Consider the following 27689-nt stretch of genomic DNA (forward strand, 5'->3'; position numbering starts at 1 on the left):
AGAAAAGTGGAGGTCAGTCCCTGCAGCTACTGAAACAGGACTCACTTTGTGTCACCTCTGGTCAGCATCTGCAACAGACTGACATCCTGGTGGTCCTCTGGGTCCAGCAGCATCTCCATGCATCCAGCCATCTGTGCCCCTGTGCTGTGAGTGCTTTTGAAACTCAAAGGAGACAGTATTCAGAGTTCTTGTATAAGTTGGCCTTGTGAGGAGTTGGCTATAATTTAATTCCATCTCCCGGTTTTCTGTAAGCACATCAAGAACCATGACTAGCTTTACTAAAGAAAAGTTTGAATTACATATCCTTGATGAAGGCTTTATATACTGCTAAAGACATTCTGGACCAAATATATATCAATGAAGTATCTTTCTCTGACTGTAAGGATCCTTTCTATGTTGTGAACTTCTGGGACATTTTAAAGAAGTATCTGAGGTGGCTAAAGCTCTGCCCTGTGTCACTCCCTTTTAAGCAGTGAAATGTAATGACAGCAGAGCCATAGTGAACACCCTAACTGCTATTGGGACAGAATTTGACTGTTCAAGGAAGACTGAAATACAGTTGGTGCAGGGAATTGGGGTGCCTCCAGAGAGGATTATCTATGCAATTACTTGTAAACAAGTGTCTCCCATAAAGAATGCTATCAGTATCAGAGTCCAGATGATGACCCTTAACAGTGAAACTGAATTGATGAAAGTCAGCAGAGTATATCCAAAGGCAAAGTTGGTTTTGCAGATTGCCATTGATGATTCCAGAGCATTTTGTCACCTCAATGACAAATTAGTTGCCACACTCAAAACCAGGAGCTTCTCTTGGAATGGGCAAAAAAGCTAAATGTTGAAATCATTGGAGGGCAGTCATTGTACTTACCCTGAGATCCTCATGCATGAAGTGTCAGATGCCCCCTGTATATTTGATATGGGAACAGAAGTTGATTTCAGCATGTATCTGCTTGATATTGGTGGTGGTTTTCCTGGATCTAAAGATACAAAGCTAAAATTTGAAGAGATCACCAGTGTGATCATCCCAGCTCTGGACAAGTGTTTCCCATCAGACTCTAAAGTGAGAATCTAGCTGAGTGAGGCAGATACTATGATCAGCTTTAACACTTAAAGTCAATAATGCTCCCCCCAAAAAAGCATGTGGAATGAACAGACCAACTCTAATGATGACGATGAGTCAAATGATCAAATCATCATGAATTATGTGAATGATGGAGTGTATGGATCATTTAACTGCAATCTTTATGATCATGCATATGGTAAGGCCCTGCTGCAGAAGAGACCCAAGCCAGATAAGAAATATTACTCATTCACCATATGGGGACAAACATGTGATGTACTTGATAGGATTGTTGAGTGCTGTAACCTACCTGAAATGCATGTGGCTGATTGGATGCTGTTGGAGGTCATGGGTGCATACACTGTTTCTGCTGCTGCTACTTTCTTTCTTTCTTTCTTTCTTTCTTTCTTTCTTTCTTTCTTTCTTTCTTTCTTTCTTTCTTTCTTTCTTTCTTTCCTTCTTTCTTTCTTTCTTTCTTTCTTTTTTTTTACTTATTTTATTTTATTTTATTTTATTTTATTTTATTTTATTTACATTGCAAATGATTTCCCCTTTTCTGGATCCCCACTCCCCGAAGGTCCCATAAGAACTCTTCTGTCCCCCTATTCTTCCATCCACCCCTTCCCACTTCCCTGTTCTGGAATTCCCCTATACTCTTGCACTGAGTCTTTCCAGAACCAGGGGACACTCCTCCATTCTTTTTGGACAACATTTAATTTGTGGACTATGTCTTGGGTATTCCAAGTTTCTAGGCTAATATTCACTTATCAGTGAGTGCATACCATGATTGATCTTTTGAGACTGGGTTAGCTCACTTAGTATGATGTTCTCCAGCTCCATCCATTTGTCTAAGAATTTCATGAATTCATTGTTTCTAATGGCTGAATAGTACTCCATTGTGTAAATATACCACATTTTTTGTATCCATTCCTCCGTTGAAGGACACCTAGGTTCTTTCCAGCTTCTGGCTGCTACAAATAGGGCTACTATGAACATAGTTGAGCATGTGTCCTTATAGCAAGCTGAAGAATCTTCTGGATATATGCCCAGTAGTGGTATAACAGGGTCCTCAGGAAGTGACATGCCCAGCTTTCTGAGGAACCGCCAAATTGATTTCCAAAGTGGTTGCACCATCTTGCAATCCCACCAGCAGTGGAGGAGTGTTCCTCTTTCTCCACATCCTCGCCAACACCTGCTGTCTCCTGAGTTTTTGATCTTAGTCATTCTGACTGGTGTGAGGTAAAATCTCAGGGTTGTTTTGATTTGCATTTCCCTAATGATTAATGATGTTGAACATTTCTTAAGGTGTTTCTCAGCTCTCTGAAGTTCTTCATGTGAAAATTCTTTGTTTAGCTCCGTACCCCACTTTTTAATGGGGTTATTTGGTTCTCTGGGTTCTACTTTATTGAGTTCTTTGTATATATTAGATATTAGCCCTCTGTTGGATTTAGGGTTGGTGAAGATCCTTTCCCAGTCTGTTGTTTGACCTTTTGTCCTTTTGACGGTGTCCTTTGCCTTTGGAATGTAAACAAAGAATATAGAAAATAAAAATATTAAAAAACATACAAGGTTTAGACCAAGTGTTTTTAAAGCTGCTATTATAAAGTGATAAGGAAAATTAAGTAATGGAAGTTAATACTCAGTCAATCAATCTCATAGTCATTTCAGATATTAGTTTATATACGTTCTGGTTTGTATAGTTAATAGGTAGTTGAAGACAGGCAATATTTGCTTGTTCATATATGCTATGAATAGACAGATGGTCTTCAAAAACCTCAGAGACTCATACAATATGACATTTAAAGATATTTTCACTAATTTAAGGATTTTTTTGACATTGAGACATGTCAACTCCTGGCAGTTTCCCCATCTACTTGGAAGGTGATAAACATAAAAAGACTTCCACATGGAGTTGCTTCAATTTGTGCCTAGCTAGTCATTGGGCAAAGAAAATGCCCAAACTTTATCTGCAGATAGAATGATATCTAGAAAGAACAAATGGACGCAGAAAAGACAAATGCCAACCTCTGCCAACCACAGGGTAAGCAAGTCTTTCAAAACTACTGCTTCACAAAACATCTATCAAATATTCTGGGCCAGACATCTGAAGATAAATACTCCAGTGTTATGAGAATATTGGTGCCAGGAGCTATCCACACTTAGATCTCAATGCCAAGAACTCTCCATACCAGGAGTCATCCCCACCTAGATCTCAATGCCAGGAGGTCTTGATACCAGGACTCATTCTCACTTAGATCTCCATGCCAGGAATTATTCTTACATAGATCTCAAAATCCCCTCCTTTGGAAGCTCATCTGTGGATAGGTTACTATAGCAACCCCTTTCCACTTCACCTCCTCATGACCCCCTTTATCATGCCAGAATTCCAGCCGCAACAATTAACCTTACTCAGAAATTATGAGAAAATGTTTCTTAGAAATGATGCCAGCCCCCTGAGATGGTTCCCCCTTAACCCCTCCCTACACCTATACCTTTTCCTTTAAATTGGCTTGTGTAAAAAAATAAAATTTGACGGCTTAATCAGAATCAGACTTGCTGTCTGCCTTCTTGTGTCTCTTGTCTCTCACCTTCTCCTTAGGTAGTTCTGGGGACCCTGTTGACTGTCCTGTGGGTCAGGACATATTGGGCCATTCTCTCTTTGTGTGCAGAGCAGCCCCAGCATGCTGGTTACAATAAAAATTCCTCATGTATTTTTCATTGATAATCCACATGCTTCACTCAGAGAGCCCAGTAAGCTAAGATGGTTCGGGTTTTACAATTGATGCATTGGCCAGGAATCCTCCTGTGAGAACCATTGGAGAAGAGGAAACTGAGGTACCATTGTAGGTTTTCTGTCTGTTTCACTGTTTGTCAAAGTCTGAGTCTGTAAGCCTGTCTGAAATTTTGTTTTTGCTTGCAAGCATCTGGGGTTTGGAGAGCCTGTCTTGTGAACTGAGTTTGACTGGCAGACATGTTAGAGTTGAGACAGCGGGAGTCTGGAGGATGCTTCAAGTCCTGGAAAGGGCTGGGTAAGGCACTTTTTCATCTGTAAATAGCAAGACATTAATGGCGGGAACCGAGTTTTGCTGAAATCTGATTTATCTGGTTTCTGTGGCATGTGCAGGGGCACCTGGTAGCTGAAACTGGGCCCATCTAAGGGGGAATTGTGTGTTGATTGTCCTTGCTCTGTGTTCTTGGTTCTAGAGGCATGACCTTGGCAGGGTCAGGTTGTCTGTGTGGTGACTGTTTTTCTCTGTATTGTTTTGTAACTTGTTCTGTGTTTTTGGACTTAGACGGACTATATTGTTTGGAAATTAGACCAACTGAAAAGCAATTCTCTTTTTCTGTAGGGACCTTAGACTTAAAAAGCACCAAAATCGGATCATGTGACTCTAGTGAGCCGAGTTAGAACAAAAGGAGAGACAAATTACTTGAGCTCTGAGGCCCCATGGTGGGGAAAATAAGTCTTTTTTTTTTTATTTGATATATTCTTTATTTACATTTCAAGTGATTTTTTCTTTCCTGGATCCCCCCCAGAGAGTCCTAAAAGCCCTCTTCCCTCCCCCTTTCCCCCCATCTACCCTTTCCCAATTCCCCATCCTAGCATTCCCCCACACTGCTGCACTAAGCCTTTTCAGATCCAGGGTCAACTCCCTCCTACCTCTTGGGCATTATTCTATATGTGAATTATGTCTTGGGTATTCCAAGCTTCTAGGCAAATATCAGTTTATCAGTGAGTGCATACCATGAGTGTTCTTTTGAGTCTGGGTTATCTCATTTAGGTAGATGTTCTCCAGTTCCACCCATTTGTCTAAGAAATTCATGAATTCATTGCTTCTAATGGCTGAATAGTACTCCATTGTGAATATATACCACATTTTCTGTATCGATTCCTCCACTGAGGGACATCTGGGTTCTTTCTGGCTTCTGGCTATTATAAATAGGGCTGCTATGAACATAGTGGAGCATGTATCCTTATTACATGCTGGGGAATCCTCTCGGTATGTGCCCAGGAGGGATATAGGAGGGTCCACTGGAAGTATCATTCCCAGTTTTCTGAGGAACCACCAGACTGATTTCCAGAGTAGTAGTACCAGCTTGCAACCCCACCAACAGTGGAGAAGTGTTCCTCTTTCTCCTGTTTTATCCTGAGTTTTTGATCTTAGCCATTCTGATTGGTGTGAGGTGAAATCTCAGGATTGTTTTGATTTGCATTTCCCTGATGACTAAGGATGTTGAACATTTCTTTAGGTGCTTCTCAGTAATTTGATATTCCTCAGATGAAAATTCTTTGTTTAGCTCTGTACCCCATTTTTAAGGGGGATATTTGGCTCTCTGGAGTCTACCTTCTTGAGTTCTTTGTATATCTTGGATATAAGCCCTCTGTTGGATGTAGTGTTGGTAAAAATCTTTTCCAAGTTTGTTGGTTGCTCTTTAGTCCTTTTGACAATGTCCTTAGTCTTACATAAACTTTGTAGTTTTATGAGGTCCCATTTCTCAATTCTTGATCTTAGAGCATAAGTTATTGGTGTTCTGTTCAGGGAAATTTCCCCTGTGCCCATGTCCTCCATAGTTTTTCAATATAATACTTGAAGTTCTAATTAGAGCAATTAGACAACAAAAGAAGATCAAATGGATACAACTTGGAAAGGAAGAAGTCAAACTATCACTATTTGCAGATGATATGATACTATACTATACTTAAGGAACACAAAAACTCCACCAGAGAAATCCTACAGCTGATAAACAACTTCAGCAAGGTGGCTGGATATAAAATTAACACAAGCAAATCAGTAGCCTTCCTTACTCAAAGGATAAAAGAGAAAGAAATTAGGAAAATGACACCCTTCATAATAGCCACAAACCATGTCAAGTATCTTGGTGTGTCTCTAACCAAACAAGTGAAAGATCTGTATGACAGGAGCTTCAAGTCTTTGAAGAAAGAAATCGAAGAAGACCTCAGAAGATGGAAAGATCTTCCATGCTCTTGGATGGACAGGATTAATATAGTAAAAATGGCCATCTTGTCAAAATAAGTCTACAGATTCAATGCAATCCCCAACAAAATCCCAACTAAATTCTTCCTAGACTTAGAAAGAGCAATTCTCAAATTCATCTGGAATAACAAAACACCCAGGATAGCTAAAACTATTCTCAAAAGTAAAAGAACTTCTGGGGGAAATCAGTATCCTAGACCTCAAGCAATACTGCAGAGCAATTGTGTTAAAAACTTTATGGTATTGATACAGTGAAAGGCAAGTAGATCAATGGAATAGAATTGAAGACCCAGAAATGAACCCACAGAATTATGGTCACTTGACCTTTGAAAAATGAGCTACAACCATCCAGTGGAAAAAAGAGTCTTTTCACCAAATGGTGCTGGTTCAACTGGAGGTCAGCATGCAAAAGAATGCAAATTGATCTATTCTTATCTCCTTGCACTAAGCTCGAGTCCAAGTGAATCAATAACCTCCACATAAAAGCAGACACACTAAAACTAATAGAAAAGAAACTGGGAAAATAAGTCTTAACCAGACACTCAAGGTGGCATGTGCAGTAATTCTGGGTTTAAGTTGAAACAGATAGTTTATTTCACTTGTTTTAAATTGTTTTTTTTTTTAATTTTTTAATTTTTATTCGATATAATTTATTTACATTTCAAATGATTTCCCCTTTTCTAGCTCCCCCACTCCCCGAAAGTCCCGTAAGCCCCCTTCTCTTCCCCTGTCCTCCCACCCACCCCTTCCCACTTCCCCGTTCTGGTTTTGCTGAATACTGCTTCACTGAGTCTTTCTAGAACAAGGGGCCACTCCTCCTTTCTTCTTGTACCTCATTTGATGTGTGGATTATGTTTTGGGTATTCCAGTTTTCTAGGTTAATATCCACTTATTAGTGAGTGCATACCATGATTCACCTTTTGAGTCTGGGTTACCTCATTTAGTATGATGTTCTCTAGCTCCATCCATTTGCCTAAGAATTTCATGAATTCATTGTTTCTAATGGCTGAATAGTACTCCATTGTGTAGATATACCACATTTTTTGCATCCACTCTTCTGTTGAGGGATACCTGGGTTCTTTCCAGCTTCTGGCAATTATAAATAGGGCTGCTATGAACATAGTAGAGCATGTGTCCTAGATTATTATGGCGGGTGTTATATTGAACTTTGTGGTTATATTGTTCCTCTGGGAGAGATGTCAAAATATGAGATTTTCTGGCTCAAGGATATGATGATTAAAAAAAATGGTTTGTCTTTATGTTCTCAACAAGCATGATTAGACTCTGACATCTTCCAGAAATGATGTAGGGAGGCATTCAGAGAACTAGATTCTGACATATTAAATGAAAATTCTGTCTTTGTGATACTAAACTCTTGCTTTGAGATTTAGATTACAGAAAATACCACTCCCCTTCATGCTTGAAGCATAATCCTCATATATTATGCTTGAAGAAGTTATGAAGATTTGTCCACCCAATTCCCTGCTATTTGAGGCCAGAGAGGGTTGTTATTGTTTTCAAAATGGATTTCTAGAGAATATAGAATTGGTCAAATTTAAAACAGGGAGAAAAATAAAATTAATTATATAGACATAATTTCATTTGATAAAAAACTTTATAATTGATATTAAGTTCAAGGCATATGTTCTTACTTGATACAGAATGTATTTTGATTCAAAATCAAAGTTTTCATTGGTATAAATACCAAAAATTTGAAAGTACAGGATTCAGATCCAGTCCTTCTTGCTGCTATTATTACAGATCTGCGATGTTTAAGCCTGTGAGTTTATGGCCAAATAAAAATGTAAGGCTCTGAGTTTATTGTTAGGCTGTTTTCTAGGTTTTAATCAGAAATGGCTGAAGATAGTTTAACAGACAACAGTCTACATTACTTTACATAAATAGTTGTTTTTCAAAAACGTCAGAAATCCATGGAATGTGATATTTAATGTTATTTATTTTTGTTGTAGAGACTATTCTGTTCCTGACAGCTTCCCTTTCTTAGATTTAAAGAAGAAACTGACCATCTATAGAGCTGGTTCTATTGTGGTGAGACAGCCATGAGGCAAATATTGTCTCTCTTCATCTGCAGACAAACTCTGTCCAGAAAAATGACACTTTTACAGTTTGGGACAGCTGGATTTCTGCCAAGACAGTATGCCTCATCCTTAATAATTCCTGATTCTTTAAGTCTTTCAGATGTTCATGCACCAGAAGGCTGAAGACCAATGCTCCAAAGTTTTGAAGTATAAATGTTTCAGGTGTTCAGCAGTCTCTATCATTTGGATCATATATTTCTGAAGAAAATAACAGAAAATAATCCCTCAGACAAAAGGTAAGAGGTACCTGAAACTTAGAAACTGGGTTAAGCTTCCTATATATTTTCAGTTAATAATGGTCACTCTTGCATTTCTGATGGGGTTGAAGACTCTTAGTCTCATAGGTGACCCAAACTGTTTAATTTTGAGAAAGCTTATATAGATTTAAATAGATGGTTTTCAGATGACAGAAAATTTATAGCCAAGTCATGATTCAGGTGTTAAGTCTTACAGTCTTTTATGATAGTACAGATGACAAAGGTTCTGTTTAATTGACAGAGCTGATACACTGGGTGTTAGGTCTATTTTATAGTTTATAATTTACAAAATGCTAGTAGTTATGCTCAATTTATATTTAGAGAGGACTACAGAAGCGAAACAGGAGAGGACCTGAGACCAGTTATCCTGATACCACAGTGGTTCTCTCACTAAGAGCATATTTCAAGTCTCTTTAAAACTGTTTTATTTGTAATAGAGGAAGCCAAAAAATTAACCCCTCAGACAAAAGGTAAGAGGTACCTAAAGGACTAACACCAGACTCGAGTGGCAGGTCTTGAGGGCATGGCAGCCCACAAATTTGACCAAGGTACGTGAAGTTAAGCAGGGACCAGATAAATCACCTGCAGCCTTAACAGAGCAGATCATAGAGGCATTCTGCCAATATACACCCTATGACCCCAGGGGCAAGGAATATAAAGCTACTGTAACAATGGATTTTATAGACCAGGCTAGTGGAGATAGCAGGACTAAAAAATGCTTCAGAGGCTAGAGCGATTTAGTGTAGTTTGTTGAGAATGTCTGTAGAAGTATTTAGTGCAGGTTGTTGAGAAAGTCTGTAGAGAGATTTAGTGCAGGTTGTTGAGAAATTCTATAGAGAGATTTAGAACAGTTTGTTGAGACAGAGAGAGGGGAGGAGGAGAAGAAATGGAAAAAAGAAGAAAATAACAGAGAAGGAAGCTACAGAGAGTCCTGGCTATAATAGTTAGAAAAATCATAGAAGAGAGACAGAAAAGGGACCAGTGTGCATGCTGCAAGGAGAGAGGATACTGAGCCAGAGTGTGCCCTAACTAACAGAAGCCTTGATTATAGTGTCTCTTCAAAACAATGGAAACCCTAACTAAGATAAATGGGAACCCCATAGGAAGAACAACAGTGTCAGACAACCTGGTCTCCTGGGAGTTCAAAAAGCTTAAGACACCAACCGAAGATCATACAGAGTCTAATCTAAGGCCAACAACATATATGTAGCACAAGACTGCCTTGTCTAGCCTTAGTTGGAAAGGATACACCTAATCATTTAGAGACTTTTATTCCAGGAATCGGGGTTCCTGGGGGACACCCTCTCAAAGGTGAAAGGTGTGGTGGATGAGGGGAGGAACTCATTGATCAGGGACTGGGAAAGGGGACAACATTTAGGATATAAATTAATAAAATAATCACTTAATAAAAATAACTAAAAGAAGTCAAACTTAGGAGGACTACAATTTAAGTGAAACCATAAATCAACTGGAATTAGCAGAACTTCATGAATGTCTAGGAAGAATATCTTTTCTTCTCAGTAGCTCCTGGAATGTTTCTCAAATTCTACCATGTATAGGATATGAAACAGGTCTCAACAATCATAGGAAAAGTAAATTAATACTCTGAATTCTGTATTACCACAATGTAATAAAGGTGAGTATCAGTAGCAAAAGAAAGTATATGAAGCCCACAGAGTCCCATAAATTCATCATCATCAGGGTGAATAGTAGTTTGTTTAAGGTAAGAATTAAGAAGGGAATTTTAGAGTTCCAAATATCGGGGGAAAATAAAATACAAAGCTTATATAATTAGCCAGATATCTCATACCCTTTCCCACAGGGTATTCCTAGAAATTTCCCTGACCACTTCAAACTACAACCCTTCTCAACAAAACAGAGGTGTCCCTAGTCTTACAGCCAATGTGAAAAGTGTGGTTGGTCACCCATACCTGTGCAGCAAGCAACGTCTAGGCTTCTGCCAGGACCATTCCCGCCCACACATCCACACCTAGGGCACTCCTATGTGACATCAACATCTTTTCTGAGCCACATGTAACCTGTCATTCAAGACCTGGACTGAGAACACCATTCTGCTTCTAATGATTCTATGTTTACCTGATTTATTTCCTTCTAAACCATTTCAAGTGTTTAAATCCAATCGTCCCACACTCTCTTTTGGCTGAACTTGCTTTGTGCATATTAACTTAGAACTAACAAAAATTCACATGTCAAGATCTCATTGCAGTATTACCATCACTATTAAAGATCAATCAGGCACCTTTTCTCTAAAACCTGCAAGTATAAAACCTTTTAGAGATGCTTGCCAATGAGAATTACCTAGATGAATCATGGGATGGAGAATTCAAAAGAACAACCATTAACTTCATCAGAGAATTCAAGAAATTTAAAGGCAGATACAAAGAAAAATCTCTATGAATTTAAGGAGAAAGATAAAGGACAATAAACAATCAAGTGATGCTCAAGAAAATACAAATATAAGGCTGATGTAGTAGACAATGACAATTTAGGACTTGAGGAAGAAACTCAATAAGAACATAGAAACACTAGAGAACACTAACTTTGAAATACCAAAAATATTGAAAAATATAGTATCTTAAGTATAAACAAACAAACAAAAAGCCTTGCAAGTATAATGAATCAGAATATAGACTATCAGCGTTTCTAACTGTTATGCCCATTGGATACCCGGGGCTGCTACACAGGTAGGTGATTTTCATTGTTATTACATCTCCTGTCTCATCCCTGGCATGATTACCAGTTTGCTGTTAAGAGCCCCTCATCTTCCCTCTACCTAGAGAATCCACCTCTTGATGCCCTCTAAGAGTCTGGGATTTCCTATGTAAATTTTGGAAAATATAAACACTTATAAGAGTGGATATCTTTTTTATATATGAACTCATCAATTATTTTTCTCCCCTCTGGCCTTTTTTTCCAATGCAAAACACATGAGGAATTTTTATTGTAACCAGCATGCTGGGGCCACTCTGGTCATGAAGAGAAAACTACCCTGCATCTTGTGCTGTACTCCCCTACAATACTAGATCAGGCCTTTCCCTGATCAGGGCCAGCTCCATACTTCTTCATGGGCATCATTTGATATGCTACTTGTGTCTTGGGTATTCAGAGCTTCTGGGCTAGTTAATATCCACTTATCAGTGATTGCATTCCATGTATATTCTTTTGTGATTGGGTTACTTCACTTAGGATGATATTTTCCAGTTCCAATCATTTGCCTACAAATTTCATGAATTCATTGTTTTTAATTGCTGAGTAGTATTCCATTGTGCAAATATACGACATTTTCTGTATCCATTCCTCCATTGTGGGACATCTGGGTTCTTTCCAGCTTCTGGCTATTATAAATAAGGCTGCTATGAACATAGTGGTACCCAGAATAGCTAAAACTATTGTAAATAGTAAATGAGCTTCTGGGGGAATCAATATCCGAAACGTCAAGCAATACTACAGAGCAATAGTGTTAAAAACTGCATGGTATTGGCACTGCAACAGACAAGTGGACCAATGAAATAGAATTGAAGACCCAGAAATAAATCCACACACCTATGGTCACTTGATCTTCGACAAAGGAGCTGAAAACATCCAGTGGAAAAAAGATAGCCTTTTCAACAAATGGTGCTGGTTCAACTGGAGGTCAGCATGCAAAAGATTGCAAATTGATCCACTCTTTTCTCCTTGTAATAAGCTCAACTCCAAGTGGATCAAGGACCTCCACATAAAACCAGATTACACTGAAACTAATAGAAAAGAAACTGAGGAAAAACTTTGAGGACATGGGCACAGGGGGAAAGTTCCTGAACAGAACACCAATAGCTTATGCTCTGAGATAAAGAATTGACAAATGGGACCTCATAAAATTGCAAATTTTCTGTAAGGCAAAGGACTCCTTCATTCCAAAGGACAAAACAGCAACCAACCAATTGGGAAAAGATCTTCACCAACCCTACATCCGATAGAGAGCTAATATCCAATGTATACAAGGAATTCAAGAAGGTAGATCCCAGCAAACCAAATAACCCTATTAAAAATGAGGTGCAGATCTAAAAAAAGAATTTTCACCTGAAGAAATTCAGATCCTGAGAAGCACCTCAAGAAATACTTATCATCATTAGTCATTATGGAAATGCAAATCCAAACAACCCTAAGACTTCACCTCACACCAGTCAGAATGTCTAAGGTTAAAAACTCAGGAGACAGCAGGTGTTGGTGAGGATGTGGAGAAAGAGGAACACTCCTCCACTGCTGGTGGGATTGCAAGAAGATACAACCACTCTGAAAATCAGTCTGGAGGTTCCTCAGAAAAAATGAACATGACACTACCGGAGGACCCTTGCTATACCACTCCCTGGGCATATACCCAGAGGATTCCCAGGCATGCAATAAGGACACATGTGCCACTATGTTCATTAGCAGCCTTATTTGTTCCCCTTCTAAGTGACATTAAACATTCTCACCTGGGCCTTCTTTCTTCTTTAACTTCTTATGGTCTCTGAGATGTATCATGGACATTCTTTACTTTTTGGCTAATATCCACTTATCAGTGAGTACATACCATTCATGTCCTTTTGGGTCTGGGTTAATTACTCAAGATGATATTTTCTAGTTCCATTCATTTGCCTGAGAATTTTATAATGCCCTCATTTCTAATAGATGAACAGTATTCCACTGTGTGATGCATTGATGTGCTTGCAGACAGGAGCATAGCTATCCTCTGAGAAGTTCAACTAGAATCTGACTGAGACAAATGCTGATATTTATACCCAACTGTTGATGTAAAAGACCCCTATGGTTGAATTGGGTGATGATTAAAGAAGCTGAATAGGAGAGCTACCCCATAGGAAAACCAGCAGTCTCAACTAACTGGATACAAGGGAGTTGCAGAGATTGAGCCACCAACCAGACTACATACAGTGGTGGATCTGAGGCCCCAGGCACATTGACAGCAGAGGACTGTTTCTGGTCTGGCCTTAATGAGCTCCTAATAATCTAGAGACTTGATGCCTCATGAAAAAGGGAGGTAGGGTGGGGAAGGAAGCACCCTCTCAGAAGCATGAGGAAGAAAGAAAGAGATAAGAAACTGTGGTAGGGGGACCAGAAGGGGAAGCAACAAAGGCTGGATTCGACAGAAAGAAAGAATGAAAGAAAGAAAGAAAGAAAGAAAGAAAGAAAGAAAGAAAGAAAGAAAGAAAGAAAGAAAGAAAGAAAGAAAGGAAGGAAGGAAGGAAGGAAGGAAGAAAGGAAGAAAGAAAGAATGAAGGAAGGAAATAAAGAAGAAAGAAAGAAAGAAAGAAAGAAAGAAAGAAAGAAAGAAAGAAAGAAAGAAAGAAAGAAAGAAAGAAAGAAAGAAAGAAAGAAAGAAAGAAATGCCTAAATCTGCCAAATGGCATTGTGATACTGTCTTTGGGATACAGGTGATAATAAAGCACCTTTCAAAAATGCATTGAATAATGATTTAAGATCAAAATTTAAATATATATTTTGTATGATTTGTTGTATAAATAGTGCATTTGATAAACATTACACACTAGAAACTTTAATATTTAAATTTACATAAATTGTTTGCTCTAAAATAAAAAATAAAGAAAGAAAGAAAGAAAGAAAGAAGGGAGGGAGGGAATAGGGAGGGAAGGAAGGAATGAGTACAGGAGGGGAAGAAGGGAAGGAGGGAATGTGGAAGGGGAGGGAGGGAGAGAGGGAAGGAAGGAAGGAAAGAAGGAAGGAAGGAAGGAAGGAAGGAAGGAAGGAAGGAAGGAAGGAAGGAAGGAAGGAAGGAAGGAAGGAAGGAAGGAAGGAAGGAAAGGAATGAAGGAAGTAAGGAAGAGAGAGAGAGAGAGAGAGAGAGAGAGAGAGAGAGAGAGAGAGAGAGAGAAAAGCATACCCACAAATCCATGCCTAAATCTGCCAAATGGCATTGTGATACTGTCTTTGGGATACAGGTGATAATAAAGCACCTTTCAAAAATGCATTGAATAATGATTTAAGATCAAAATTTAAATATATATTTTGTATGATTTGTTGTATAAATAGTGCATTTGATAAACATTACACACTAGAAACTTTAATATTTAAATTTACATAAATTGTTTGCTCTAAAATAAATAAGTTTCTTTTCAGTTTAGCTAACATTTAGAACTGATTATTATTTATGAAAGCGCTTGTACTAGTAAGAAGTCTCCTTCTGTGTCCCTTTTGATGACTTTAAGTTGACCGTCAATTTTATCTGATATTAGAATGGCTACTCCGACTTCTTTCCTGAGACTATTTGCTTGGGAAATGAAAATTAAAACAACCCTGAAATTTCACCTCACAACACTCAAAATGGCTAAGATTAAAAACTCAGGAGACAGCAGGTGTTGGCGAAGATGTAGAGAAAGAGGAACACTCCTCCACTGCTGGTGGGATTGCAAGCTGGTACAACCACTCTGGAAATCAGTCTGGCGGTTCCTCAGAAAACTGGGCATGACACTTCCAGAGGACCCTGTTTTACCACTCCTGGGCACATACCCAGATGATTCCCCAGCATGCAATAAGGACACATGCTCCACTATGTTCATAGCAGCCTTATTTATAATAGCCAGAAGGTGGAAAGAACCCAGATGTCCCTCAATGGAGGAATGGATACAGAAAATGTGGTATATTTACACAATGGAATACTACTCAGCAATTAAAAACTATGAATTCATTAATTTTTTTAGGCAACTGGTTGAAACTGGAAAATATCATCCTAAGTGAGGTAAACCAATTACAAAGAATACACATAGAATGTAATCACTGATAATTACATTACAGTGGATATTAATTAGCCCAGAAGCTCTAAATACTCAAGACACAATTAACATAGCAAATGATTCCCAAGAAAAGGAAGGAGAGGGCCCTGGTCCGGGAAAGGCTTGATCCAGCATTGTAGAGGAGTAACAGGACAGAGAAATGGGAGGGGGCTGATTGGGAAATGGGCAGAGGGAAGAGGGCTTATGGGACTTATGGGGAGGGGGAACAGTGAAAGGGGAAGGCATTTGGAATGTAAACAAAGAATACAGAAAAGAACAAAAGAAAAAACTGTAAAGAAAGACAAGCCTGGGATATGTTCAGAGTCCTGTCTCAGTAAACTGAAATAGGGGCTGGAGAGAGGGCCTGGTGCATAATCGTTCAAGCAAATAAGACTATATATCCAGCAGCCAAGTAAAAATAGGCCTGGGATACCAACAAGTACAGCATGGTTGGAGAGGTGGGCAGTGTCAGTGGAAACAGGAGGATAGCCAGGGCTTACTAACTGACAGCCCAGTCTCAGGTCTAGTAAGAGAAACTGGCTCCAGGGAATAGTGCAAAGAGAGATAGTAGGATACCTGACTCCTCTGGTGTCCTTGGCACATATGAACAGAGGCATGCATATTACCACCCCTCCCCCCACACACACATGCATGTACATCTCTCTCTCTCACACACACACACACACAAAGAGAGAGAGAGAGAGAGAGAGAGAGAGAGAGAGAAAAGATAACACTTTTCATGGAATGCCTTCCTTTTCCAAATGATTGTATAAAACACTTTTAAAGGTATTAAATTCTACACCAAACCTACCAAGACATGTTATCGAGGTTGTGCTATCTTTTCTTAGAACAGCTGTCTATTGCCTGGTGGAGCCTCACCTGTACTATGGGGATGCCTGGTAAACCAGGCTAAGCCATAGTCAGCCAGGATATTCCCCTTGCGTGAGGCAAATCTACCTAGAATGGCTAAGCAGGCTTGTGGGATGGCATCGAAGCAGATCAAGAGAAATCAATAGACTCTCCATGACTTAAACTATTCTCCTGATTCTTATGGTGGTGTTGGTGGAGAATGGCCTTAATGAAAGAATATGATTAAAAAAAAAAAAAAAAAAAAAAAAAAAAAAAAAAAAACCTTTGCTTAGCACGATACCCTTTAGTTGTTAAAATACACTTATACAAACTGTCTGAACTGTCTCACTCCACCAGAGGCAATTTGATTTATTTCAGATAAATGCATATTCAGTGACAAGGCTGTTTTTAAAATGAAGATTATCTTTAAAAATCCATTGAAAATGAAAATTACAAGACCATAGACTCTCTCAGCTGTGTTTCCATGACTAACAGGATAATAGAAAAATAGTTCAAGTTCTAAAATTATATTGTATGAAATTATGGCTGCATAGGAGTCAGTTTCCTCTGAGCTTCAATAATTAACATTTTGAATAGAGCACTGACACATGGTAATTACAATATTAAAACATGAAGATGATCAAAAGCTCGAACAAGGTGCCCTGGATGTCTGAAAAGAGTTTTCAAATGTCATGAGAGCCTGTACTAATGATTCTGTTACATTTCTGGGAGGTTGTCTGTTCCATCTGCAACACAGATGGGAGATTCACCTTCATATCTCTCTACTGAAAGTGATTCTGATATTTCCAATTGAATGCAATTCCCCCTCACATTTTTTTTCTGGTATAGTGAGGTTCTTTCGCCTACCTTTCTTCTCCCTCTACCCAGCAGTCTTTTCCAGAGCAAATCTTCCCCTGCCCACGACTCCCTCCCTGCACAAGTAATTCACATTTCTTTCTCCTGGGTCATTTGAGCTCCTACTTCTGGGTTTCTGTGCTCAGCCCCATTAGTTCTCCACTTCTTTCAATTTTAAAATTAAAGACAAATGAAAACTTAATATCTGTGAATGCCCCCTCACCAGCTCAAATTACTATTCATTCCACTTACTCCACTTGTCTACCTAACCTGAAATGTATTCATTTATACTATTAAAATGTATGTGTTTGCAAGCTGGTACAACCACTCTGGAAATCAATCTGGTGGTTCTTCAGAAAACTGGACATGATACTACTGGAGGATCCCATTATCCCACTCCTGGGCATATACCCAGAGGATTCCTCAGCATATAATAAGGACTCATGCTCCACTATGTTAATAGCAGCCCTATTTATAATAGCCAGAAGCTGGAAAGAACGCAGATATTCCTTAATGGAGGAATGGATACAGAAAATGTGGTATATTTACACTATGGAATACCACTCAGCTATTAAAACAATGAATTCATGAAATTCTTAGGCAAATGGGTAGAACTGGAAAATAGCATCCTAAGTGAGGTAACCCAAGCACAAAAGAAAACACATGGTATTCACTCACTGATAAGTAGATATTAACCCAGAAGCTCAGAATACCCAGAGACACAATTCACATATCAAATGATGTCCAAGAAGAAGGAAGGAGAGGACCCTGGTCCTGGAAAGGCTCAGTGCAGCAGAGTAGGGACAGGGAAACAGGAGGGTGTTGATTGGGTAACAGGGGGAGGGGAGAGGGCTTATGGGACTTAAGGGGAGAGGAGAACCAGGAAAGGGGAAATCATTTGAAATGTAAATAAAGAATATATGTAATAAAATATATTTAAAACTTAAAAAAATAAAAAAAATGAAAGTACTTATGAAATAAAATACTGTCAAACATGTGATACAGTATCAACACCAGCATTTCTTGCAATAGAGCACCAACTGCTATATAGAAACTCCCTTTGAGCTTCCAATTGCTCCTCTCTCATTTTTAATCACACAATAAAATGAGTAACCATAATGTAGTGTAATGTCATTAGGATGTATAGATATTTTAGTGTCTAACAAAAATTGATTTTTAAATCCAAAATACAACAAATAAAAATGGGCACTTAATATGCAATAACAGATGAATCCATCAAAAGAATACTATAAAAATACATTCAGATACAAAACAAACACAGCATAACCAATTACTTAAGACAATATGATGATATAAAAAGCCACAGATTATGCCAGGTGGTGGAGGCACACGCCTTTAATCACAGCACTTGGGAGTCAGAGTCAGGAAGATTTCTGAGTTCGAGGAGAGCCTGGTCTACAGAGTGAGTTACAGGTGAGCCAAGAGCTACACAGAGAAAACCTGTCTTGAAAAAAAACAAAAACAAAAACAAAAAAACAACAGCAAAAAAACCCCAAACCTATATCACCAATAGATATGTCATCCTAGTAAAAAGCAACAGAAAAGCATGATCTAATAATAGAATATACAAAAATATGTTACATCATAAAACAAATAACCTGACATCTGTAGAACATTTCATCCAAATACTGAAGAAAATAAATTCTTCTAGGCACTTCAAAGAACTTTCTCCAAAACCGGTTGTATAGTAAAAAGCAAGTTTCAACAAACAGAAAAATTGAAATAATACCCTACATTTTGTGTGACCACGAAAGATATAAACAACAGTAGAAGCCACATTAGGTATGCAAACCCCTGTTAACTAAACAATACATTGTAAAATGATGTATGTGTTACTGAAGAAATGAAAATAACTTATGTCCTAAAAATTGGAGTCTAGGATGGAGCCCACGCTGAACTAAATTGCCATCCATCTATGATACTAAAATATTTTCCAACTCTGTAGATTAGAATAGTATAACCAATATATATATATATATGCGATAGTCATTAAATTCTAAGACAAAAAAGAAAATAACATAGTTATTAATTTGTACCATGATTTTGACTATTCTTTCCATCTACTGTTTGGTGGGTTTCCATTATTGTTGTTGTTCATTATTCCAAAGCAAAGCCTATAGCTTATCATTGAGTTATTATCTAGAGATTCCTCAAATTTTTCAAGTAGGCATTCAGTGCTGTAAATTTTCATCTTAGGCATGTCTTCATCATATCCCATAGATTGGGGTGTGTTATATCTTCATTTTCAGTAAATTCTGGCACTTACTTTGATGGTAAAGTTTATTTTTTTTAATTTTATTCGATGTATTTTTATTTACATTTCAAATGATTTATTGTTTTAAATAGTAACACACAAAATCTACTATTTTTTTATTGGGATTGCTTTTATTTTTGAAATTAAAATTTGGTAAAATTGAATTTAACTGAAATGAAAAAACTGAAAAGTAATATGATCTTTTAATTTTGTAAATTACTTTTATATAAAACCCACAAACTTATATGGGTAATTTCCTTTTGGCCTGATTACTATAATTCATGCACTACTTTTAAAATGATAATACATGATGTACAGAAATATCATGTACACATCTAAGCAGTGGAATCTTGAATGGATGAATAACACTTGAAATGTTAAACATACTTAGCCTTCAGAAAAATGCAAGTCAAACTACTTTGAGATTTATACCTGTGAGAATGGATATCATCAAAAAAACAAGTGACAGCTCATGCTGGCAAGGAGAAAATCTTCCATTATTGGTATGAATGCAAACTTCTACAGCCACTATGAAAATAAGTATGAAGTTTCCTAAGAAAACTGGGAATCAAGCTACTTCGAGATACATTGTGGTAACTTTACACAATGGACTACTGCTCATATTAAAAAGAAAATGTGATAAGCATAAAATTGGGTAAAATTGCAAAAACAAAAAACCTTCCTGATGTAACCCAGACCACCCACCAAATAAACATGGTATATATTAATTTATTTTTTAGCTTCATGCTTGCATATTTATTTTTTTTGAAAAGCAAGTTCTTTTACTAAAAAAGGAAGTAAAAACATTTTATGATAAACTTGAGGATTTACATGGAAATTATTTCTGATACAATAGAAGAGATATATAGAAAAAGATGTCAAAATTGACTATTTTCATGGAAAATTAAAGAATAAAATGGGAGACAAAAACATTGCTAAATTCATTGAAAAAAGGAATTAAAAACATTTTATCATAGAATTGCAGATTTACATGGAAAGTATTTCTGATAATGTAGAAAAATGCAGAAAAACATGTTAAAATTGAAGATTATCATGGAAAATTTTATATAGATATAATAATGGTAGGCATGAAAGTATTTCTAAGTTGATTGAAAGGGGAATTATAAATATTTTCTGATGAAGTTGAAGATTGACATGGAAATATTTCCGATAAAATTGAAAAAAATATAGAAAAGCATTAAAATTGAAGTATATGATTGAAAATTATACAGATAAAATGGTAGGCATAAAATAATTATAAGCTGATTGAAAGTTGAATTATAAAGGTTTTCAGGTAAAATTGAAAAAAGGTTTTAAAATTGAAAAAATTAAAATTGAAAAAATTAAAAATTAAAATTAAAAAAATATATAGAAAAAGATGTTAAAATTGAAGATTATCATGAAAAAATAATACAGATAAAGTGATAGGCATAAAAATTACTAAATTGATTGAAAGAGAAATTATAAACATTTCCTGGTAAAATTGAAGATTTACATAAAAATATTTCTGTTAGTTGATATCTTTTTATTCGGTAACTGAGTCTATTGATGTTAAGAGATATTAAGGATTAGGGATTGCTGCTTTCTGTTACTTTTGATGTTACTTTTATGTTTGTGTGGGTTCTTTTGGGTTTGTTGGAAGATTAGTTTCATGCTTTTTTTAGGCTGTAGTTTCCCTCCCTGTGTTGATATTTTCCATTAATTATCATTTTGTAGGGCTGGATTTGTGGGAAAATATTGTGTATATTTGGGTTTGTCGTGGAATATCTTGGTCTCTCCATCTATGGTGATTGAGAGTTTTGCTAGCTATAGTAGTCTGTGCTGGCATTTGTGTTCTCTTAGGGTCTGTATGAGATTTGCCCAGAATCATCTAGCTTTCATCGTCTCTGGTGAGAAGTCTGGTGTAATTCTGATAGGTCTGCCCTTATAAGTTACTTGCCCATTTTCCCTTACTGCTTTTACTATTCCTTCTTTGTTTAGTGCATTTGGTGTTTTGATTATTATGTGACAGAAGGAATTTCTGTTCTAGTCCAGTCTGTTTGGAGTTGTATAGGCTTCTTGTATGTTCATGAGCATCTCTTTTTTTAGGTTAGGAAAGTTCTCTTATATAATATTGCTGAAGATATTTGCTGGCCCATCAAGTTGTACATCTTCAGTCTCTTCTATACCTATAATCCTTAGGTTTTGGTCTTCTCATTGTGTCCTAGATTTCCTGCATGTTTTGGGTTATAAACTTGCTGAATTTTGCATTTTCTTTGACTGTTGAGTCACCCAGCTGCTCTGGCCCAGCAATTCCACTGATCGAAAGCCCTGTGTACTCCTAGTCAATGTTTTCTATGTATCCTCAGCACCTGCAATTCTTCCTTGTATCTCTTGTATTCTCTTGTTGATGCTTGAATCTATGACTCCTGATATTTTTCCAAGGCTTTGTATCTCCAGAGTGGTTTCCATTTGTGATTTCTTTATTGTTCATACATCCACTTTTAGATCATGTATGATTTTGTTCAGTTCCTTCACTTGTTTGTGTTTTCCATAACACTTTAAGGGACTTTTGTATTTTCTCTTTAAGGGTTTTTCCCAGTTGTCACATGTTCTCCTGTATTTCTTTAAGGGAGTTATTTATGTCCTTCTTGAAATCATCTATCAGCATCATGAGATGTGATTTTAATTCAAACTCTTGCTTTTCCGGTGTGTTGGGGTTTTCGGGTCTTGCTGTGGTGGAACAACTGGGTTCTGATGTTGCCAAGTAGCCTTGGCTTCTGTTGGAAAGGTTCTTGTGCTTGCCTTTCACCATCTGGTTATCGCTGGTCTTAGTAGGTCTTGCTGCCTCTGGCTGGAGCTTGTCCCTCCTGGGGGTGTGTAAGCCTGTGTCTGTACTCCTGGGAGACATACTGTCAGTGTCTTTGCACTTAAGGCTGTGGAGTTGGCTGGCTCCTTGGTATAAATGGCAGCCAGAAGACTTCTGACCCAGCTTCTTCACTGATCAAATGCCCTGTATACTCCTAGCTGTTTGCCTCTGGAGAGAAGTTGGAGACCTCACCTCTGTGCTCAGATGTGAAAACGCTGCGGGGAGATCACTCTCTTGTGGTGGGCTATGCACAGAAGGCTCTGGAGCCACCTGGCTCTCTGGTGCAAATGGTGGACTGAAGACATCCATCTCAGCTGCCATGGTATATATTCATTAATGTGCAAATAATCACTTAACTCAAAGATAATCATGCTAAAATCCACAGACCCTCAAAAAAGAAAAGTAACAAGGAGAGTTCACAGGAGAATGCAAGCATGGATCTCCCTGAGAAGGAGAAATAGAATATATTTTACACGTGGACTGAGGGTAAAGCGGAGTGGAAACAGGAGAAATCAGGTGGGTGCTTTATGGAGGAAGAGAGTATTGGGGAGGTGACTGAAAGTGGGGCCCAATCGAGGGCAATATGGAAAGATACTGTAGTGGAAATTCCATGGAATCTATGAAAGTGCTTTTAGTAAAAACACCTAGTAATGCCTGATACTGAGCCAAAACTAGCCATCTTCTGTTACCAGGCAAGGCTTCCAGTGGTGGGACTTGTCACCAACACAGACACAAAACCTTTGGACTACAGTCTCTCCAGGCTCCAAGTTGTGCTGGAGTTATGGTATTACAATAAGTTTGTGATAGGCCAACTGATGATTGGTCCTGTGCTAGGAACCTGAAACAACCTGGATGGCCAGGAACCAGAGGATGGACAACCAAGGATGTGATGATAAAACCAAACATGACTGAAATAATAAAATTCAGTGAAATATTTACTAATGACATTCTGCTATACTCAGAGATGGATCCAACAAAATTGTCATCAGAAAAATATCATCAAGGATCTGATGGGATTAGATTCAGAAACACAGAGGAAACACTAGAAAGACCCAGGGGAACTTTGTAGAAAAGAGAAAGGATGGTAAGAGCAAGAGAGATCTGGGACACTATGAGAACATGGCCTATAGAATTGCCAAATTAGGGCTCCTAAACCTCACATAGCCTGAAGTGGCCTTCATGGACCTGCATAAGACAAAGTATGATCTATAATCTCTGCATATACATAAGGGTTGTATAGCTGGGTATTGTTGGAATCCTAACAGTGATATTGTTGGAATCCTAACATTGAAACATAAGGATGTCATTGTCTCTTTTGTGTGATTTTAGAACCATTTTCTTCCTACTGAGTTGCTTTAGCCAGCATGATATGAGCCTTTGTGCCCAGTCTTACCGTAACTTTTTATCCTATATTTAGTTTATATCCATGTTAAGTGTAAATGTTTGTTTGTTTTTATCTTTGGTTTTTGTTTATTTAATAGTTTGCTTGCTTTAAGTGAAACAGATGAGCAGTGAATCTTGATGAGAGGGAAGTTAAGGCTTCTGGGAAAGGTGTCAGGAGAAGAAAATGGTTGGCATGTAACATGTGAGTGAAAATTTTTTTTAAAGATAGAAAATTGGACTTGTACCTTACCCCTTCTGCTCTCTCTGGATTCCTGCCACCAGGAGGTGAGCACCACTCTCCTGCAATGCATGTCCTCCGTAATATCCAATCTCACCCTTAACCCACAGCAGTGAAACCAAACCACCATGGACTGACACAGTGAGAAAAAATAAAGTTTCCTTTCTTTAAATTGTTTCCTAAGATACATTGTCATTGTAAAGAGACAACACATTAGCACAGTCCACACAATCTAATGATCTTCATCAAGTACACCTGAACATCTATGTTCATTCTGTAAAGACAAGAAGAGAAATGTGGAAGGTCTATTTGCATGAAGACTGATAAAACTTATTTGGAGTTCTCAAAACAACTGTTTTTAACTTAAAGAGCTCCTGTCCCTGTTCTAACTCTGTGAGTCAGAGTACTGGTACTCAAGGCTGAGTGTGGTTGCCCAAATCATTGATCCCAGCTCTCAGGAATGGGCAGGTGGAATATTTTGAAATCAGAATCCTGTTTCTTGAGCAGTGATACTTAACTCAAAAATGAATACCAAAAACAAAAATATGGTTTCAGCTAATTTAAAATAATGCATGTTTGAAATTAGTTAACATAGTGTGTTTATTGAAGAACAAAATATTCGTTCAATAAATATCTAACACTGTTAATTATTGTAAGACAGAAAAAAACTCAATATTCATGATACAAAATCACATTTACTATTAGTGTAGTTTAGTATAAAATGTGTTTTCACAGTCTCCACATTGGGAACGTACATGAGAAAACAGCAGAGGAAGATGTGGCCTAGGAATAGGAAGCATAGGTCAAATATGTTGTTTAACAAATCAAACCTCATGTTTTCTCTGATTTTTTGCATCCTAGGTTTTTATGGATTCATAAATCTCTCTCTCTCTCTCTCTCTCTCTCTCTCTCTCTCTCTCTCTCTCTCTCTCTGTGTGTGTGTGTGTGTGTGTGTGTGTGTGTGTGTATGACAGAGGGCACATGTATGTCACATAGAAATAGGTGGAAGGAAGACTAGGGACTGTAAGTATGTAACATAGAGGGAAAGGTGGTGATAGAAAGAGGAGACAGTGGAAATAAGACCCTCAAAATATATGATACAACTTTATATTTCTATGAAAACCAACATTATAGGTATAAATGCATCACCATAACCAGAAGTAGAAGTGGAGGGATACTGACAGGAGGCCAAAAGAGAGGAATACTTCTCAGAGCTGGGCAAAACAAAAGCCAAGTTCACTTTTATATCCTCCAGTGAGAATATGGCAGAGGCTTTTGATTTACCCCATGGAGGCTCATGGCAAAATAAGATATAATATAAGATAATGATTTTGCCATGTTCAATACACAGAATTTAAGCATCAGAAGAAAAATGAGACTTTTGTTCTTCACTTTATTTTTTCCATAAGGACCTTCCAATTCAAAGGATCTAAAAAATTTTTTATCCAATTTTGTAACAGTTAGGTATAGCAGCTGCAGGCAGAAGGGGAAGTATATAAGTCTGGGGATTGTGCTGCAGGCAGCTGGCTTGAATCTCAGAGGTTTGTGTATGAGGCTGAAGCACTGTGGGAGGATTACTTTGATACTGCTGACAGTAATAATCTGCAAGGTCTTCAGCCTGTACACTGCTGATGGTGAGAGTAAAATCTGTTCCAGATCCACTTCCTGTGAATCTATTAGGGACCCCAGTGAACCGGTTGGATGCTTTGTAGATAAGCAGTTTAGGAGACTGCCCTGGCTTCTGTTGGTACCAGTTTACATAACTATTCACATTCTGACTGGCCTTGCAGTTCATGGTGATGCTTTCTCCTACTGATGTGGACAAAGATTTGTGAGACTGGGTCATTACAATGTCTCCATCAACACCTGCAATCAGAAATAGATAATAAGTATACACTTATACACACAAAGACATGATATAAATGTTAGAATCCAAGCTGTCATTATAATGGAATTTTCTGCATAATATTGGCTTCCTATAGTAAATAACTATTTCTTTCCAAATGAATTAATTTTAAGGTAATATAATGCATTTAAATGTCTCACCAGACAACCAGAGCAACATGAATAAGAAGATCTTATTCTGTGAATGCATCTTGATGCCCATGATGGTCTGAGGCATTTCAAATCACACTGCAAAGGCTGGGTTTATAAATCGTGGGCACCTGGGCTGGCCTCTAGAGACCTATGCAAAATAGTCATCAAAAAAGGAAATAAATTGCCTAGAAACCACTGTGTGAGAGTATCCAGGTCAAATCAACAGCCAAAAGTATTATCAAAGACAGGAAGTAATCAATGTTAAGTAAGTCATCATCGAAGCTCAAGGACAAATTTAAAGTTCTGAAAGTGCAAGTGTGAAGATGCTCTCCTGACAGGCATCCATTAAACAGAAATAATAGTGCCAAACAAAAGAAATAATAGAAATACTAATAGTAGTTATCTTTGATTCAATCCTGAGGAGAAAAATAAAACCTTATAACAACAACGAAATAAACAGGGGAAGTAGAAAAGAAGAAAGGAAAGAAAGAAGTAAATGGGGGAAATGAGGGGAAAGATAGAAAAGGATGAAGAGGAGAAGGAATATTGAATTGGGGAGGTGAGAGAAATATGGTGGTCAGTCTCTGTAGCTGCTATCACCGACAGCCATAATCAGACAGAAGCTCAGGGCCCCCTTCGGTCAGTCTCTGCAGTGGCATTGATGAGGCAGAAGCCTGTAGATAACAGGGCTCTCCTCCAGTTCTGTGGTAGAGTCTCCGTGGGAACAGCAAGCTGCACCCCTGTACTGTGAGTGTTTTCACTGCTTCATAGAGACAGAATTTAGAGTTCTTGCATAAGGGCCTTGAGATGAGCAGGTGATAATCTACTTCAATCTCTGTTTTCTTAAGGCACATAGAGAACCATGAGCAGCTTTACTAAGGAAGACTTTGACTGCCATATCCTCAATGAAAGTTTTAATGCTAAGGGCATTTTTGACCAAAAGAATGAATGAAGTCTCTTCCTCTGATGATAAGGATGTTTTCTATTTTGGAGACCTGAGACACTCTAAAGAATCAACTGAGGTGGCTAAATTTCTTCCCTGTGTTACACAGCCAAGTGTAATGACAGAAAGCCACAGTGAGCACCCAATCTGCTGTTGGTACAAAGTTTACATTTGAAGAGATCACCAGTGTGATCAACCAAGCTCTAGACAAGTAATTCCTATCAGACTCTTGCATGAAAATAATAGCTGAGTTGGACAGATACTATGATCAACTTTCACACTTGGAAGAAGCAAACTGCCTCTGAAGATGAGTCAAATGAGCAAACCTTCATTATTATGTGAATGATGGAGTGTATGGATTGTTTAACTGCATTCTTTATGATTATGCACATGTGAAGGCCCTGCTGCAGAAGAGACCCAAGCCAGTTGAGAAGTATTATCCATCCAGTATCTGGGTCTCAATATGTGATATCCTTGATCAGAACCTTGAGCTCCATAACTTAACTTCCTGAAATGAATATGGGTGGTTGGATGCTGTTTAAGAAAATGGATGCATACACCATTGCTACTGATTCTACTTTCAATGGATTTCAGAGGCCAAACATCATGTCCAATGTGACAACTCATTGAGAAGATACAGGGCCATGAATTCCCACTGGAAGTGGAGGAGCAGGATGTCAGCTCTCTGACCATGTCTTGTGCCCAGGAGAGCGGGATGGACCGTCACCTTACAGCCTGTGCTTCTGTTAGTATCAAGGTGTAGATGTCATTCTTGTAGCTCTTGCCTGCAAGTTTAGCTTGGGGGGCATTTAACTTAATTACTACTAGGTTGGAATGTCTTTTTAAGAGTAGGGTTGGCATCATTGCAGTATGGAAGGCAAGGAGATGGGGGGGGGGTCACGCTTAACTGTGTTCCTGTGGAAACTTTGAATATTTGTTTTCTATGGATTTTATTCACTTTTCATACATGATACTAATGTGTGCTCCTAAGCTGCTGAGCAAGCATTGCAGTTTGTACATTGGTAGAATGGGCCAAAAGCTTAAGTTGCGACCCATTTTG

The 27689-nt window shown here is 38.0% G+C and overlaps 1 pseudogene and 1 gene segment (V, D, J or C); one reads left to right on the plus strand and one right to left on the minus strand.

Annotated features, from left to right (window-relative positions):
- Positions 1-265: 265 nt before the first annotated feature.
- On the plus strand, positions 266-27392 carry LOC127677127 (ornithine decarboxylase-like; annotated as a pseudogene).
- Positions 25076-25797, minus strand: LOC127677147 (Ig kappa chain V-V region MOPC 21-like). The segment is given in 2 exon segments: positions 25076-25515; positions 25696-25797. Coding segments are annotated over 2 exon segments (501 nt in total).
- Positions 27393-27689: the final 297 nt, after the last annotated feature.

Source organism: Apodemus sylvaticus, chromosome 2, assembly GCF_947179515.1.
Source record: "Apodemus sylvaticus chromosome 2, mApoSyl1.1, whole genome shotgun sequence".
In the NCBI taxonomy this organism is placed as follows: Eukaryota; Metazoa; Chordata; class Mammalia; order Rodentia; family Muridae; genus Apodemus; species Apodemus sylvaticus.